An 18,249-nucleotide genomic window follows, 5' to 3' on the forward strand; every position below is an offset into this window, starting at 1 on the left:
CAGGAGTCTCAGGAGATATTAAAAATCCACCTGCACTCGTTCCTGTATCACCTGCTCTAGGTGATCCTGCCTTGGCAGGGGTTTGGACAGGATGATCCCCAGAGGTCTCTTCCACCCTAACGATTCTGTGATCCTGTATTTCATGGAAGGAGATCGCTGATCACAGCATAATCTCAACGAATGGGCTTCAGGACGCGTCATATCGCACCTGAGTCAGAACACGCCTGATTTTTGCAGGGAGATGCCCGGACCCGGTGCCCTGCTCCCTCGAGAGCCCAACCAGGGCGCAGCCTAAGGGCGGGTGACATCTCCCGGGCCCGGCGAGGCGGAGCGGGGCTGGCCACCCCCGTACCGGGCAGCGGGCGGGGCGCAGCGGGGCCGCCGAGCGGAGCGGGGTTCGCGATCCCCTCAGCGGGCGGGGCGGTGCCGGGCAGAGGCAGAGGCCGCCCGCCCGCCGGGGCCGTGGCCGCCGCCCGCCTGCCCGCCCGGCCAATGGGAGCGGCGGTTGTTGGCGGGCCGGGCGGTGGCGGCGTTGCCACAGCAGCGGCGGTCGGAAACCGAGCCCAGCCCGAGACGGCGGTCGGGGCGCGCCATGGAGGGGCTGGAAGGTGAGCGGCAGCGGCGGGGCCGGGGCAGCCGGCGGGCTCCCGGGGCCGGGCGGGTCCTTCGTGCTGCGGCCGGGGCGTGCTCTGGGCGGTGGCGGCGGTGGGAGCGGGGCCCGGGCGCCGCCTTGCCCGTTCTCGGAGCCCCCGCGGCCGGGAGTGCTGGGGGCGGCGGGGCTGAGGCGGGCGAGCGCCGCGGGAGGGGCAGCGGGCAGAGGCGGGAGGCGGCGGGGCCGGGCGGCGGCAGGAGCGGGCTCCCCGCGCTTTGTCTCCCCGCCGCTCCGCTCCCGCAGCGGCCCCGCCGGCCCCTCCCTGCGGCGGCCGCGCTCCGAGCCCGCTCGCCGGGGCCCTGCGGGCTGGGCTGGGTGCGGCGCAGCGTGCGGGCATCTCTGCCAGGAGCCCGTGGTTGTTTTTCTTTTTGCTAACAGATGGCTAAGGTGGGTGTTAAGATCCGCTTATCGTGCTAGGGAAATGTTCGGTGCGGCGAAGAAAACTAGGTATGAATTTGCTGACAGGGTATTTTCAACTTTAGCCTGTGCCGGTTCAATTAATGGAAACGTTCTTGCTCTCCGAAATGATAACATCATTTTCATCGATGGTGTTATCCATCACAACACGGATATCGGCTTGGAATTCATGAAGTTACAGCTTGCAATCTGAGCATTTTTGTAGGCCTGTCATTGCTGCATTTTGCAAGCTGCTTTAACCATACTACTTTAAAAAATACCTGTTCTGAAAAACAATACAACACAGTTATTAAGTCTTCCATGCTCTACTTCTCTAGAGGTAACTGAGTGCTTAAATAGGAGTAAGCACAAACTAGTCTTTGTTCTTTATCCCTTCTAGAACAGTTGGAGAACTGAAGTAATTTTCACAGAATACCTGTGTTCTGTCTTTAGTAGATTTTATAGTAATCAGACTCTGCTCTTGAGCCTAGTGACTTCATCAAGACTCTAAATTTGGACATAACTTGGCATTAAAATCCCAAGAGCTTTCTTTGATTTGCTTGGCATTCTTTGCTGACTATTAATGCCTTTGAAATTTGAAACATGGTGTCCAGTGTTTATCAAATAATACCTTATCAGGCATTCCAGCTCTCAGGACAATGGTATGTTACCTCTCCAGAAGGGGAGAGCTTGTCTTAATTGAGTAAGCTGTGCATTTGACTGCATTTGAGACTGTTCATCATCTGCAGCACATCTATCAATTGATTTGGCTGTGTGCTAATTTACCAAGACCAGCTATGCTTGCTGTGTTATGTAAGCTCTAGCACTTTAATTACAGGGGTATCTACAGATAACAGCAGAATCCTGAAAAAACTTGTGATTTTTTTCATAAAATTTGTCCAGTTCCTGACTTTGTTGGAAATGGCTTGTATCTTGTTTGTATTTCAGAAGGTACTGGGAGTGGAGGGAACTACTAAATCATAGGTGAAGTTTCATGTTTTACTTAACCTTTTCTTGAAAGTACTTTCAAAAGCTAGAGCTTGTCAAAGGATTTTTTCCCTCATGTGAAATTATTCTTCTGAATGCTTGAGATTAATTTCAGACTATCACAGGATAAAGTTATGTCTAAAACTCCAGTTATTCTTGCCTTGTGCACACTCATATTTCACACTGTTATCCACTGTCCTTGAATGCAGAAGTTTTTGAAACTGAAGAACAACTTTTTGCATTTTTATGGGTCATTTTATGCAATGTTTTTATTTTTTTACAACCACCACAAAATAAAATACTTCTCTTTCTGCTTCAAAACATTTGAAGCAAGTGGGTTTGCTTATATTTACAGTTTTTCAGTTTAGGCTGTCTCCGTTCATGTATATTAGCTTAGGCTCAGATTAAGTTTTTGTAGAAAGGTTTCCCTAGGACAGAAGAAATGTAAGCAAAGCCAATAACAACAATAATAAATTATTTCATTGGATATTACACTTTTATTCAGTCGTTGCTCCATTGGCGACTCAGAAGAACGTTGCTGGTTGCCATCTTGGATTAAATTTATATTTGGATGTGCAATTGCACAGTCATACCCATCTGACATAGAAGTATGGGCAGCTTCTGAAATCTGGCTCAGCCTGCTGCCTCATTATATTAGTGCTTAGTAATGTCATTTCCCAGAGCTGGCTGGTGCAGTAGGTGCTTGGCAGCTGTGCATGCAAGGGTCCTGGTCATGGGGAAGGGCAGGGCTTTGTTGACAGCAATCTCTTGGTGTGTCTGTGATGGTGGCAGACCCTCAGGCTCAAGATGCTTGTCCTGGACTTCCCAGCCTCAGAAAGGTGCTGGTGCTTTCATTTTGTTGAGGATCAGCATTACACATGAGAGATCTGTTTTACTTCGGTTTATATAAGCATGCTATTAATAAGAAAGAGCTCTACCCAGTTTATAATGATCTTTCCAAAAAGTGGAGAGATGAATGTGTAATGGTTGGCATGTGGAGCTGCATTAATGACATTTAAAAAGCTAAATAATATTTTCAGTGTCACAGTTGCATTTTCTCACTCTTGCAAGTTTAAATGTTCTGTGAAATGGCAAAGTGTGTTTCTATGTCACTTTAAAGTTCCTTCTAAAATTTACTTTTGTTGCTCCTTTAAGGCTGTTGCTCTATTAGGTTATTTTTTATCAGTATTGTTATATTACTAGATTGAGTCAAATTTGTACCTTTAAAGGTTTGTAAAAGTAATGAATGCATACTTCTCATTACAGATGACAAATCTGATATTAAGTCTAAAGTCGCTACCTCAACATTTGTTACTTTGCAGCTTGCATGCTGTTTGGCTGGTTTTTAATTTTCATTTAATTTACTGATGAAAATAGAGCCTCAGACTGGATCTGTCTGACAATGTAGTGATCTCTAAGGTGAGCTTAAAAATCCGTTCATGAGCAGTTCACCACGTGGTGAATCTCTGGACCGTTTTTGATGGATTAACATGTTCTTGTTGCTTTCACTGCTGGATGTCAGGAAAAGCAGTCACACTGGCATGTTTGTTGCTCTCTGTTTTGCTTGAGTGAGATGGAACCAAGCACTGAATTCCTGACTTCATTTAAACCAGAGCAGTCCAATGGTGGTGTTTGATCCACTCCTCTCCAGTCTGTTGCTTTTTCTGGGAGGATGCCGACAGCAGCTGCTTGAGCCAACTAAATGCTGCTTCCCACACTTGTTCACAGCCCATCCCAGCCTAAGGAATAAGGGCCAGAGGGGCTGCTGTGCCTGAGGGCAGAAGGAATAAGGGCCAGAGGGGCTGCTGTGTCCGAGGGCAGAAGGAATAAGGGCTAGAGGGGCTGCTGTGTCCGAGGGCAGAAGCCCACCTCTCTGTGGTAGGTGATGGCAGCGTTTGCCCAGCCCCAGCTCGAGCAGCCAGGGAGGGCTGGTTGTGGTTGGAAGGGCCTGGCTGGCTGCTGCCTTAGGAAATCGCCTGCAGTTTCAAACCCAGAGCTTTCCCTTACTCATCTGCATAGGGACTGCACCCTGAGCAGTCTGGGTGTGTCCTCGAGGTCTCTCTGTACAGCATCTTCTGCTGAGAGCTGGGGTCTGCACTGTGACAGCAGTTGTCCCTGGACCCTTTCCTGGCATGGGGAATGTCTGAGATGCCCTGCTCCACCCCTAACAGCACAAGATAGAGATCTTTGAAATTTTATGTTAGTAATGCGACTCTTGAGAGCAAGTGCTTATTCTTGCTTTGTCAGAATTTCTGAATGCCCAAGCTTATTTTTTCCTTAATAGTGTAGAAAATTATTGGTTTTTAAAACAAAAGTAATATTAATGTGAGTGTTCTTTTCCTTTTAGAGTTGATCTCTGTCTGCCTCACTGGATCCATGCAGCAGCTTCCTTACTTTGGTGGCCATTTTCTTTAGCTCCATTTGACTTCAGAATTCAGCTTTTATTTTTTTTAATAGGTGTGTCATTTGCCCAACAGAAGAAAGAATTTGTTTTGTTGTACACTGTTCTTAAATCAGCAGCTTAGAAACTATTAAAGATTGAAATGCAAAACTGATATTAATGTACACAATTTTTAATAAGTTTTTTTTAAATAAGTTATTTGTCTCTGTTAGCCATTAAAACACAAAGATAAATGTGTGTGCACTGAACTGATCCTTCACTGGACATACTTGAATCTCAGTTAAGTGATCTGAATTTGACATTTAGCACTCTATAACTGGTCAAGTTATTTACTCTTTTTAAAGCCATCATGTTTTTATTTTTTAAATTAATAGTTATTTTACTTAAGGAAAAATCCCAAAAGCTAGTTTAGGCTGATACAATATGGATAAGTGCACTACCAGAATATGTTTCACCTTTAAAGGAGAGGAAATAGACAGGAATGTGTGTAGACAGAAATTTGAATGTTTCAGATTAGTTTCTTCAGTATCTTAGAAGTAATAGATTTTATGCCCTTTTCTATAGTTTTTTTAGATTTCTTGTATTTTTAACTTAAATTGCAGAAGCTAGATTGATCTACTAATTGACTTCAATTGGTTGAATACAGTGGAAAGATGAACATGTTTTACCTGCACACAACATGGTGTGGTTGTCATCAAAAGCAGGTCTCAGTGAAACCTGGTTTCGGGAGTATGGTAAGCACTTAACTGGAGCAGCTGAGGAGTGGCCTTACTTTCTAAAGAAATTCTGAGGGAGGGGCAAACTAGGAATCAATATATTATAAATTAAGTTTATTATCAGGGTTTTTTTTAACACATCATATTTTGCCAATTAAGATTCTGATAAGCCAGCAGACTTAGTTAGGGGTTGCTCTGTCCAATTACACTTGTGTTGTAGAGTGCATAAGCCCAGATTTGCTTTGGGGATCACTATGGCCAAACAGTCTTGGTTTAAGGCTGGTGTGAGAAGGCAAGTCTTTGCCTGACTGCCCTCTCAGTCTTTGCCAGACTGCCCTTCCCCTAATACAGGGGAATAGTGTGTTTATGAAGCCAGAGCAGAGCTGTGTAACATTTACATAGGTTTTGCAGGTCACATGCTTTCTAGTGCTTCTAGTTGATCTTAAAGCTTGTTAATAGAAAGCCAGATGATGTGTATCTGGAATTCAGATCTGTCAAATAGTGCTGCTTGTTCGCCTTTGGTTGAGTTGCATTTCCAAAGGCTTTGCAGGGGAAGGTTTCATACATTTTTCTGGATGACCGTCATGACTGAGTGACTCTCTAAATGCGTGCACATTAACACTCAGTATGGGAACAAATGGGAGCAGTCAGAGGTCTGCTCTCTGTTGCAGGGCTAGGATCTGGTTGGGATCATGTGTAGGTGGTAGGACAGCTCACAGGACTGCAGTGCTGTGGTGGATGAGTACAGGCTCTTCAGGAAGAACCAGCTGGACAGCATGGGGGGAAGTTGCCCTTTATGTGGGAGAGCAGTGAGAATGCAATGGAGCTTTGCTATAAAACCACCTGGAGAGTATGAATCAGGGTTAGCAGGCAGACCAGTGTGGGAACAGATGTTGTGGCTGTCTGCTAGAAGCCACTTGATCAGGAAAAATAGGAGGTCTCCCTCATAATTGGAAGGATTAGTGTATTCACAGGCCTTGGTGCTCATGAGAGACTTTAACCTCTGAAGAGACTTTTAATCTGCCAGAGGGACAAATCAGTAAGGTGCAAGTAGCTAGGAGGCTTCTGGTATGCATTGATGGCAAACTCCTGACCCAGGTGATAAAGGAGCTGGCAAGGGGAGGCAGTCCTGCAGTACTTCATATGTACAGATGTGTGAGATGTAAAGGTCAGGGGCAGCCTTTCCTGCAGTGACTGTAGGATGGTTGAATTCAGGGTTCTGAGAGGAGGGAGCTGGGTAAATAGATCTCAGCCCCAGAGTTCAGGATTGCAGTCTGTGACTTTAGTGATCTGCTTGCAGGAGTCCCATGAGAAACAGCCGTAGAGAGAGCTGGTTATTTTTAAGGATGTGTAATGTGACTGGCATGTTTTCACATTAAAAGTTACACTTCATATGAGGAAGGAAGCAAAGAAGGACAGACAGTTACAGTAAAAGGTATAGTAAACTCATCATGATGTGAGTTGTGTGTGCTGCTGTTACAATCATTCTTGACTGCATGGAACTCATTTCTCAGTCACCAAAAAACCTATACAGAATCCTCCTCCAGGCTGTCATTTTGAGGCAATAGGTCTCACCTTGATGTGTTATTTTCAAGAAATGCAAACGAAATTCGCCATCATCAGACTCATTCATGTTCAGTGCAATAACAGGGTTTTTGAAATATAATGCATTTTCATTGTCAGACTGAAAAGCTGGTACAAAAATGTGCAGAGGTACTATGAAAGTCTTTTCAGCTTGAGGGAATGGATGCTACAGTGCTAAGGTGTTATCTTTTGGAAACAGAAGTGACAGGTTTATACAAGGTTGTCAATGCAGGAGTACAGGAGAATTCATGAGGCTTTCCTATAAAATTGGGAGTAGATAGATAAAAGTAGATTGATTTGCTATTTGTTAGACAATTGTCAAAACTTAGCTGCTTAAAAATTTCAAAGTATACGGATGGTTGAATACTAAGAAGCAGGACTTGCTATGATTTCCTCTTCCTCTGTCTCTTTCCTGCAAACTGCAGAATAGCACAGGTGAGAAGGGATGTGCTTGGTGGGGTAAAACATGCACAGTATCATTTATCAAGCAGACTTGACCAAAGAATAGCAAGTACTTCCTGTTGTTAAGAATTACAGTCAGTGTATTTGCCTTACTTGCATTTTCATTTCAAAATTCATTTTGGCAAAATAATGCAAATTTGCAAAGCTTTGATCATAACTGGAATACTTTTTTCCTACTTTGGTACATTCATATTTCCATTATGTTATTTAATTCTCTTCAAAACTGCTTTTAAAAAAATTAATACTATAAATTTAAAAAAATTAATGCTTGAATTTAAAGGAATGTTCAAGGGTCTGTGCAACCTGGTCTAGTTGAAGGTGTTCCTTCCCACAGGAGGGAGGTTGGAACTAGATGATCCTAAAGGTCCCCTTCCAACCCAAACCATTCTGTGAAGGTTTCTCTACCTGTGTCACTGCATTGGTTTAATTTTTAGGTGGCTTTTGCTTGTAGTATTTGCCATTGGTTAGGCTATAGTTAGTTAGTGTGTTGATTAAAAAATATAATCCAGTTGCTATTGATTATTGGACATATGTTAGAGACTGGGCAGTCCTCAGAGAACCAGATGCTGTGGCTTGGTAATACAGATTCTAACTACTGTGGGGAATGAACAGCATTTTTTTATTGTACTATAAATATGTGGAACTCTTAAGTGACAAATACCTTGCTTTTGGAGATGAGAATGGAGTTATGCTAAAAGCAATAAATACAGTCTAGTAGAAGAATTTGGCAAGCGCTCTTCAAGTGATGACTTTCAATACTTGCAGATTACTTGCTGGTTTCAAATAGTCCCAAGGCAGGGAATTGTACCACGCTGTTTCTGCATGTTTGAATTCACAGAGGCTTGATGATTCTGATTATCACTGTTGTCTGGCCTAAATAGTTTAGTACTGTCACTGCTGTCCATAAATAAAAGGTTTTGAAGGGCAGTCAGATTTTACTACCTGAGGAAATACTGTTACAAAGTGCAATCTTGTTTTCTGCAATTTGTATCTAAGTTCACCTACGTACTTAGGTATATAGAGCTCTCCAGATGAGAAAAGTGTAACAAAATTTCAGTTATTCAGCAATACTGGAGGCTTCTACTCCACCTAGTGTGAAGTCTATTTACACAACTGCTTTATCTGTAAACATGACATCAAGAACAAGTGACTGTGACAGCTATGGCTGTGACTGTGTCAGATCGAACTTGTATGTATTGATGGGTCCCCACATTGTACTGAGAAAGATAAATAGAACTGGCAGCTTGCCCTTTCTGCTGTAAATCAGTTGTGCTATGTGAACATGAGAGAAGAGAAAGAATGAAGTTGTTCTCTTGAAATCTTGGTTTCAAGGAAGTCTAAGCTTATCTATAATACTGAAAGCACCATGATACATCTGGAGACTGTATAGCTGTACTGTCAGACTTAGTGGTCCACCCAGACTTTACAGCTGAACTTTTAACTTCAAGATCAGAAAGTATAGACAACTAGACTGTAGCCATACTCAGAAGGGATGTGTGCAGTAACTTGTGTAGGTACAAACCCAGTGATTTGGAAGTAGAGCTGGAGGAGGAGGAGCTCTGACAGGGGTAATTAACAAGCATGAACGATAAGATTTATTGTAGTCCTGCTAATAAGCTTCCACTCTGGTTAAGTCAAATACCCAGCATCATAGTAGGTTGTGCACTGTGTTTTTGCCTGAGATCTGGTCTCAGGAAGGCAGTACATAGGATGTAAAGATCAGCTCTTCTGAGCTTATCTCAGTATTCTGTGGTATTCACATAACAATTTTGATCACATTTATCTTTTCTCTAGATGTGTTTTGATTAGATAAACAGTAATAAATATTTCAGTCCTTCTCCAAGTTAACTATATTCATTCATGTTTAATACAAGCATCTAAACTGCTGGTGATTAGCGATACTAAAGCTGGTAAAAAGGAAAAGAAGTGTAGCTGCTGTATGACTAAAATGATTTTAAAAAGCCTGCATTGTTGCCAAATTTACAGACTGAAGAAAATTGCCATGACACTATCTTACTACCAATTTCTATTCTCAGACCAATTTCTCAAGCATATCCTCCTTCTGATTCCTGATTTGAGTGTTCCTTTTTTTTTTTCCCTTAACCTCCTCTCTGCAGTGCATCCCAGATTAGAAACCATTTCAGTTAACTTTTTCAGGAAAAAATTGCAGTAGATATCACACATTGATGTCTTTAAAAAAAATAAAACAAGTCCAAAATTAACTCAATTGCAACTTTCACAATTTTATTCCCATGCCTTAATTTTAAGTTATCAAATTTCATGTGGATAACATTGCTAACCCTTCTGTAAAGGAAGGCTCATGGGCTCCTAGAAAGAAATGTTACGGTTTTGTGGTTTTGATTTGTTTGGTTTTGGGGTGTTTTTTGCTTTGAAAGTGAGGAAAATCACAGAGGAGTTAAGCTGAAGGGGTGAGTGTGCCCCTTCATAAAGGACACTTGGCTTCCCATTTTCAGGGAAAAACTTCAGGAACTTTCATTTCTTAAAAATAACTTCCTTATGTGCTTTGGGTCAGTGATTTGTGTTACACGGGAGGTGTTGGCAGTAGAAATAGCTCTAGGCAGATGTGATTACCTGCCAGCACCAGGGGAAGGTGGGAATGCTGTGAGGAAATCCAGGTCTGTGACTGCAGCTGCACTAAGTGGTAATTGGCATTCCTTGTGCCTTGGTATGTCCTATGTAAATACTGCTCATTCAGGTCAGCAGCTCTCAAGGCTGCTTCTTTTCGTGAGGAATTTAAACACCAGCTCAAATTCTAGAACACAGAAGAAAACTGTGCGATATGAAGCTTCTTTTACTAAGGCAGATATTTGAAAGAATTCTCAGCCAAATTCTTAATCACATACTGTATGCCTTGTGTCAAGACCACTAATTCTGATTTATTTCAGCTAATTTATTGAAGACACAAACAGTGTCACTTCATATTTCTGGAAAATGCCTGCCCCACTTGTTTCTGCAAAGCTGAGGGTTGTATCAAAATGATGTCATAAAAAGAAGTTGAACTCTTTAGCAAAAGTGAGTTTGCAGTGATGTAGGTTATCATTATTAAGTGGGCTAGGGACTCTGAAGAATGAAGTAATAAAATAAACAAATCTGTGCATATTTTGTATTTTTGAGTGGACTAATTGAGAAAAGGTTAAAATCATTGCTGCTTATCCTTCATTCAGATCAGTGGTGAGGGCAGGTTCCCAGCCATATAAGCTTTGTACCAGTGTTGATGAGCTCAGGCTTGTGGATTTAAGAAAACAGACCTATGGAAAAAATTTCAGATATGATTTCTTAAAAAAGAGTTTGAAAAAATACAGTTAAAAAACAAGTTCCTAGTAAATCCTTATCACATTCAAGTACACTTCAAATGCAAGAACAGAAAAAAACCAAGATTCATCTGCATGTTTTGCATTTTTCCTTCTTCTCATACTTGTGTACATCTAAATGCATAGATATTTAGATGGCACAAAAGAAAACTTGATTATGGCTTCCATTTGTAAAACTTGGTTACTGTCAGTGCAGTCCTCCTGTGCTGTGGTAAGGACAGGTGTATTCATATCTACATGGAAAAGGTATATAAATTAATTAAAGGTATGGACTAAATATTATAAACTGCACATGTTCATGCAACATTGCATGCAGTTAGTTACTGGGGGTGAACTTGCTTTAAGTAATTGAAAAAATCAAAAATAGACAATAACTGCTTACTGGTAATACAGATCTCACTCAGTTCTAATTTTTGTATTTGGGCAAAAAAGGTTTTCAGTGGGAACCATGACTGCCTATGTTTGTTTGCTGTGAAGTATTTAATTAAATGATTCATTTTTTAGGACTGGTCATACACTTAGTTAGCAAGTGTGTATGTTTAGATGGAAAACAGTTTTCCACTGGGAAGCTGGGAACAAAAACTTTTCAAATGATTGAACATTGCTATGTTAATAATTTCGTTAGTTTAAGATGCTGCTTCACCTAAAATACAAGTCAATTCAAAGTGGTTTTATTTTAATGTGGTGTTAATAGAGGCAGTTGTATTGTCTGCAATAGTCAAATTGAGTACAGAGAAAGCTACTAGTGCATCTCAAACATAATCCAAATTTACAGCTTCTTTCTTGATGTATACATGATATAAAAATATCCCTGTATTCCTCTGGTATACTACTAGATATAATAGATGCCTTTTATTGGGAAACCCTGCAGTTTTTCACCTCTGCCATGACTCTGATGCATAATCCATACTATATAAATAGATTTGCTTGCATGGGTCTTGATACTTAGACTTGTTGGTCTTTTGTCTGGTTCTGTGGATCTGCTGTATGTCAAATATGCTATTTACATTTTTGTTACCAATGCTTGAATAGCAACATCAGAAATACTTCTGTAAACCATCAGTAATAATAAAAATATACAGTAAAAATAGCATCAAGACTGTTTTCTTTACAAGAGAAAGTGGAAGAGTTTATCTTAGTAGAGCAAAAGAAATAATGGAATGTGTCCTTTTTATATTTGATCCTAAATTTGATCTTTTCCAAAGACACAGAAATACCCACTAAACAGCTTTATTCTTGGTGTGTATTTGAGCTGTCATTGGGACTTACAAGGGATTTTTTTATTTCCATATTGATATGCATCCTTTTAAGGGAGTGGAGTTATGTATTATAAATAAACAGAATTGCTGGTGATGTGTTGCTTGGCCTGACAGCTTCCAAAAGTACCTAAAGACTTTGGTATATTTTTACCTTTCTCATGTGCATAGCCTCTGCACAAGTCAAAGGATGTATACTTGTACAGTAACAAATGTTATTATGGCTAAGTGTGTATGAGGTTAGCATTTTTTGAAATAATGTTTTGTCATTAATCAAATTTTCTTAAAGATGTATTTTTTTTTTAAGGTGAGGTTACAGTGCAAACTGGAGATCTGTTGCCATGTAAGATTTGTGGAAGAACTTTCTTTCCAGCAGCGCTGGTAAGTGGTGTGAGCCCTGTTGTCTTTTAGATTTGATAAGTTGATATGAAAGTTAAGCAGGGCTTACTATAGCTAAATAAAACAGATCTAGGTGCTTTGTTTTGGTAGGGGTTTTGGTTTCCCCCCCACAAGTAATTACTGATTCCATTTGTCTCAGGTTTGAAGCTCCTTAGAAGAGGTTTAATTTTCTTTTAAGTTCCCATCATTTTCTGAAACACATGCCTCTAAAAGTATCTTTTCTAGGGTTACAGAATCAATCCTTGTCTTCTGCAGTTTTAAGTCTCAGCTAGTAAATGAAGTGTTTTGTTTGCCATTTCCAGGATTGTCGTCTCCATTGCTAATAGAAATCAGTCTGTCCTTAAATGTGAATATGAATTTCAGACACCTGTGATTTGTTTTGCCACTCAAATGGCCACCAAAAGCTGCCTACCTATCATCAGTTTTCTCTGTGCAAGGAGTAAATGTAGATGCCTTCAACTTTTCTTCATTATCACGTGTGGTTTTGTGACTCTCTATATACATCTGTGAATTCCTGTAGTTCTGTTTTAAAGGTAGTGGCTGGCATAAATGCTTGAGGGAAAATGGTCTGAGCTTATTCATCAAGAGTTGGGGTTTTTTTGCATTTTTTTATCAAGAAAGAGGGAAATAATGTGTTAATTAGTTCTGTTTTCAAAACTAATTTCTGTATTCTCCTTTTATTTCGCTTCTGCTTACAGAAAAAGCATGGACCCATTTGCCAAAAAACTTCTTCCAAGAAAAGGAAGACATTCGATTCCAGCCGACAGAGAGCAGAAGGAACTGACATTCCCACAGTAAAACCTCTTAAGCCACGGGTATGTTACAATTTACTCTGAATATGAGCATTTTAGGCATACTATGTATGCATTTTAATAAGACTTATTTCTTCTGGCAGTTCGTGTTAATTAGGTCAACTAAGATTTGGAAGAAATCTTAACTATGATGTTATGTACTAAAATAAGTACATAACATCATTATACATCAACATACATTAGCTTCAAGTAAAAACTTCAAATATAGAAAGCTTTCTTTTTTGCCTCTTAGCCAGAACCACCAAAAAAACCTTCTAACTGGAGACGAAAGCATGAGGAATTTATAGCAACTATACGAGCAGCCAAAGGACTTAATCTCAAAGACGGTGGAAAACTCCCTCCACCACCTCCACCATCATATGACCCTGGTATGTAAAACAGTCAAGTTCCTTAGAGATTTTTAAGTTAATGTGAAGAAGTTTGAATTGAAAAGAAATTTGTTGGAATGGAACATTCACAAGTTCTTGAAGATTACTTACTGTCCCTGTGCAGATGCTGGATTGTGACTTTGGGTCTGGCTGGCTCATATCCTGTGTAGATTTCAAAACCCATGACTTTGTTTTTAATGTGTGGAAAGATAGCTGGGGCCAATTTGCAGCTTGCTACTGTCTTGTACACCATAGGCTGGACAAATTGTTTAATACCTTGTTTGTGCTCACAGCAGTAGCAGATTGCCTTTTTGATTAGCTGACACCCACAACATATTTACATTGTGGAAATGCACTTTTTTGTTTTTAAAATGTAATCTCTGCCATTTCTTGCTGAATTCATGTTTGGTTTAATGTATGCAGTGTATTCCTTAATGCCTCATGTGTTTTTGGTGTGTGAGATGTGTGGAGTTAGCAAGGGCAGGACAGTCCTTGGGTATCTTTGAACTGAGACTCGGTAAAGTGTTCAAGCAGTTTGATGTGAATGAGAAGGAAATACACCTTTCATTTAACTTCTGGGATATGATAATAGGCTGAAAAATATATTTCTTCCTCTTGTCCTAAGAGCTAAACCATTTGATTAGCTGAATGGCTATTTTCAGAAGGATTGGAAAAAACCATATGTTTGCTTCTGCCTGTCTCTGTGGATGTGAAGTGTTCCCTACCCTGTTTCTTTGCAGAAGATGTTTTAGTCCAGCATTAGGATTGTAATGATGCATTCATTCTAAGAGAATGTATTATTCAGCATTCTGTACTCACAATCCTGAAAAGCCATATAGCTAATTTTAAAAAGTAAGGCCATCTTAAAGCCAATTGCAAATGCTATGGATAAGAATCGCAAGGCTTGATCATGGAAAGAATCATTAATAATCTGTATAGCATATCTATAATCTGTGTAGTTGTACTTGTTAGTCTCCTTGCTTCAATCCTTCAATCCTGCAGTGGGTTAGATTTAAGAAGAGGAAACCAGGAATGAAGAGACCATGCACAAAATGATCAGTGCATATTCTTCTTACAAATAGAGCAGGAGCAGCTACTGATGCTCCTTTTCTACTCGTCATGTAGGAGAGTGGGAAGATTGTGAACATTCCATGTGTATCCCTCCTCTCCTACTCAGCTCTGTCTTGGGCACGCTTGTTTCTAACAAGCAGCAAGTCTTTTTCATTTTAATGGAAAGAGTCTCATATTCATACTTTCTACTTAACTGCTCTGAGCTGGCAAGTATTGCTGCTTCTTTCATCTCCTCTTCCACTTTTTCTGAGAAAGCGCAGAATGGCCTCAGGTTAAGAAGGACCTTAAGTCACCCTGAGCTTGACTGTGTATGTGTACTGCTCTCTTATTTTGATTAATTTTTGTTTTATAAAGCTTACATGGAATCCTAGAGGTTCTTCTGGACAGTATGAGCAGTACTTTCAGAGAGCCAAGTGTTTTACAAAAGGATGAAGATACAATTCCCGATTCCTAAAAGTACATTCATCCTTTCTAGTCTGATACATTTGTGGGCTTTGAAAGTTTTCTGTGGGACCTGAGCTCTGCACTAGTCAGATATAGGATATTGTCTAGGGGCTTTCACAGCTGCTTAATTTTTTTTCTTTTTCTTTTAGTTCCTTTTGAATAATTTTGGTTTGACTACATAGCTATTACAGTTCTGTTTCTGATTTTTTGTCTCTTAAGGTGTAGCTGTTGCTCAAGTGTTCTGACAGTAGCAGAGCATATGTAAAATAAATAAATAAATAATTGTTGTTGTTACCCCATGAGATTCCCATGCTTCTTCCCATGTCACTTCTCTGTGTTCTTCCTCTGTCCTTAGGTCACGCTTCTTGGGTCACAGTTCATGGTTTGGTGGTCATTACATCATTTAACTTACTCAAAACTGTTTATAAATATTTAAAGGGACAAGTATTTAAGCCTGATCTACTGCATTTGGACTAGTAACATGTAATCCAAAATTTATTTTAGATTTTATTATATCTAATTGTAATTTTGGAGGCAGTGACTGTTGAATTTCATCTCATTTTCTTCAATACATTTCTAAAATGACCTAGAAACACACTAATTCAGCCTGCTTTGGCAGTATCAGTTGTCTGAAACTGTAGTCCAAACATATAATTTTCCAAGGACACTGTATTTTAAGGTGTGTATTTCCAGCATACAGATGATGTATCTTTTAATATTTTAAGCATTTCTGTAGCCCTTTCTGTTTTTTCCCCAATAAGAGTAATATTCATGTATGTAATACTGTTTGCAATGTGACAAAATTAATCTGGCAGAAGTAACATGGTCACCAGTTACTTTCTTTTGCATGTCTCTAGAGATAGATCCTTATTTTGGCTGATTTTCTATTGATTCTTTTTATTTGTTAAATTTCTGATTTTTTTAGTAATGATCACTTGCAATATTGCAGTTAGTATTTCTCAGTTCTTTCAAATTTGTCAGAGGAAACAGATTTGTCTTTTGCTGCTTGTGTGGGAAAGGTTTTAATGTATTCCCATATCTTGAACAAACTGAACTGTTTGTGATTTTTTTTGATTGTTTGTTTGTTTAGCTTCTTCTCTACTTCCTTCCAGCTGATCTCTGTGCCATGTCCCTTTACGTCTTTGGCTACCTTCTCTGCAGAATAGCATCACTTAAAGTGTTTCTGATTTTGCTTAGGTTATTTCTAATCCTCAGCCACCCTTATCCATCAAAAGAGAATATGCTTTTACCTAGCAATCTGTATTTCATTTTCAGATTCAAAAAGCCATAATTTCCCCTGGAGGGGAGGCTGGCCTTTAAAAGACTTTAAAACACTGTCATTTTTAAAACAGATTATTAATGTTATATTTCTGTGTTTTTAAGATTACATTCAGTGTCCATACTGCCAGAGGAGATTTAATGAAAATGCAGCTGACAGGCACATCAATTTCTGTAAGGAGCAAGCTGCACGTATCACTAATAAGGGAAAATTGGCAGCTGATACCAAAGGAAAGCTTCCTACTCGAACTCAGGTGGGCTATAACACTTTTCTTAACTTGTAACTTGCATTCATTGTCAAATCAAGCTTGTTAAGTAGTGTGTTACTTTTAAAAAGAATGAACTATTTTATTCTGTAATTTTATTATTTGCACTCACTGAAATTAGACACTAAGCATGGATGAGGCTTTTGCTTTCTTAAACTGCAGAGATCCACAAGTCAGATGGCAGCAGTTAGAAAACGAAAACCAGTCATAAATGTAATTGAGAAATGTGCAAATGACAAGTAAAGATAGCAGGAAGAAAGAGAGATGCAGTTTTTTTAAAGGAAGTTGAATTTCTGTTGTGCTAGTTTCTAAATTCAGTTGTAGATTTGCTTAAGGGGCAAACAAAGTTACCTGACTAGAGGATAACTGACCAGCAGTAGAGTGGCTAATTAGAGGCCTTAGAGGGATTCAGGTGTACTACACAGTATTTTGAATTAGTGCAGGGACTGGTCCAGACCACACAGGTGAAAGTAAGATTTGGATTTGAAAGACAAAAATAATTCTACCTTTGAGTATTTGCTTTTAAATTAATTGATAATGAGACTATGCTTTTAATCTTAACAAAGCCACTAAGTTAGGGAATGTTTCTTGCTAGTATCATCTGTAAGTATTAGAAAACAGACTATCAGAAACCATTTGCATGTTCCCATACCAGAAACAGGTTACCTAGTAGGAAATCATCCTCTGTTCTCCCACAGTACCTGAAAGAACTACCTGTTGTGTTATATAGATAGCTTGATTTAATTGCTTAAATTTCTAGGTTGTATTTTGTTACAGTACAAACCTGCTCCAGTTAAGAAGATGCCTTCTGTAGGATCAACACCATCACCATCATCACGCTTACCACAGCCAAGTGGTGTTAGCAAAACTGTTGTAGGTATGAAATGGATGTTATTAATTGTTCCATGTCCTTTCTAAATAATAATTCTCAAACTATGCAGTAAAAATTGATTGTTTATTTGATATAGTGGTCTGTAAAATCTCATTTAAAATAAATTTGGAAGGGGCATTGATTGCCATTTATCTAAAAAGACTCTTGAGCACTTAGGATTCTGGTTTATATCTTGGGTCTTCTTTTTTTTCTGAATTGAATATGAAAAATCATTTGGGGTAGTAATGCATGATTGTATCGAAAACTGATCTATCTTATGCTTAATTCCGTAACTAATTTGTCTGCTGAATATGATCATAAATTGGTGAAAATACATAGTCAAGGCATGTATATTAGAATTATGCAAACAGCAGTCTAATTTGGGTTTCAGATATCGGATATCAAACATGTTCTGTTTGTACATAGACTTTTTTTTCCTGAGCAAAGTAATTGAGATACAGTATCTTTTCTTAGAATAAAATACTATATCTCAATTACCTATTTTCTATACATTTCTTGAAACATTTTCTTTTTGTATTATCTTGATACTGACTCACATCTCTGTATTTCTAAAACTCTTGTTATGAATTTTGCAATTAAAATGGTTTTTTAATAAATGGTATCATTGCAGCAGCAAAATCTTACATTTTCTTATATTTTTATGCTTGCTTTTCAACTGCAAGGTGTCTCTTCAAGTAAAGCACTGTCTTCATCTGGATCCAGTGGGAGCAAAATTCAGACATTATCACCAGGTCATAAAAACTCACCGGGAATGGTGAACCCACAGGCAGGGTGAGTTCCATCTAATGTTGGCATTTGTGCTTTATTTCATATTTATGTTGTTCTAGTTTTAGAAGTCTTTGTGGTTTGGTTCACTTTTTATTTTTTTTCCTATGAGCTTTGGAAGTACAGTGTTTTGCATTTATCCTTTATCTGTAAATATAGCTAATGTTT

At 39.4% G+C, this 18,249-nt stretch overlaps 1 protein-coding gene across 1 annotated transcript in view; it reads left to right on the forward strand.

The window, feature by feature from the left end:
• Positions 1–454: 454 nt before the first annotated feature.
• Positions 455–18,249, forward strand: part of ZC2HC1A (zinc finger C2HC-type containing 1A) — a 32,318-nt gene continuing 14,523 nt past the window's right edge. The window contains exons 1-7 of the mRNA XM_054633662.2: positions 455–608; positions 12,094–12,167; positions 12,884–13,000; positions 13,230–13,365; positions 16,264–16,412; positions 17,202–17,301; positions 17,979–18,087. Of these exons, the coding sequence (XP_054489637.2) occupies positions 593–608; positions 12,094–12,167; positions 12,884–13,000; positions 13,230–13,365; positions 16,264–16,412; positions 17,202–17,301; positions 17,979–18,087 (701 nt within the window). The 5' untranslated portion in view covers positions 455–592. The remainder of the gene's footprint in view (positions 609–12,093; positions 12,168–12,883; positions 13,001–13,229; positions 13,366–16,263; positions 16,413–17,201; positions 17,302–17,978; positions 18,088–18,249) is intronic.

This window comes from Agelaius phoeniceus, chromosome 1 (genome assembly GCF_051311805.1).
Source record: "Agelaius phoeniceus isolate bAgePho1 chromosome 1, bAgePho1.hap1, whole genome shotgun sequence".
Lineage (NCBI taxonomy): Eukaryota > Metazoa > Chordata > Aves > Passeriformes > Icteridae > Agelaius > Agelaius phoeniceus.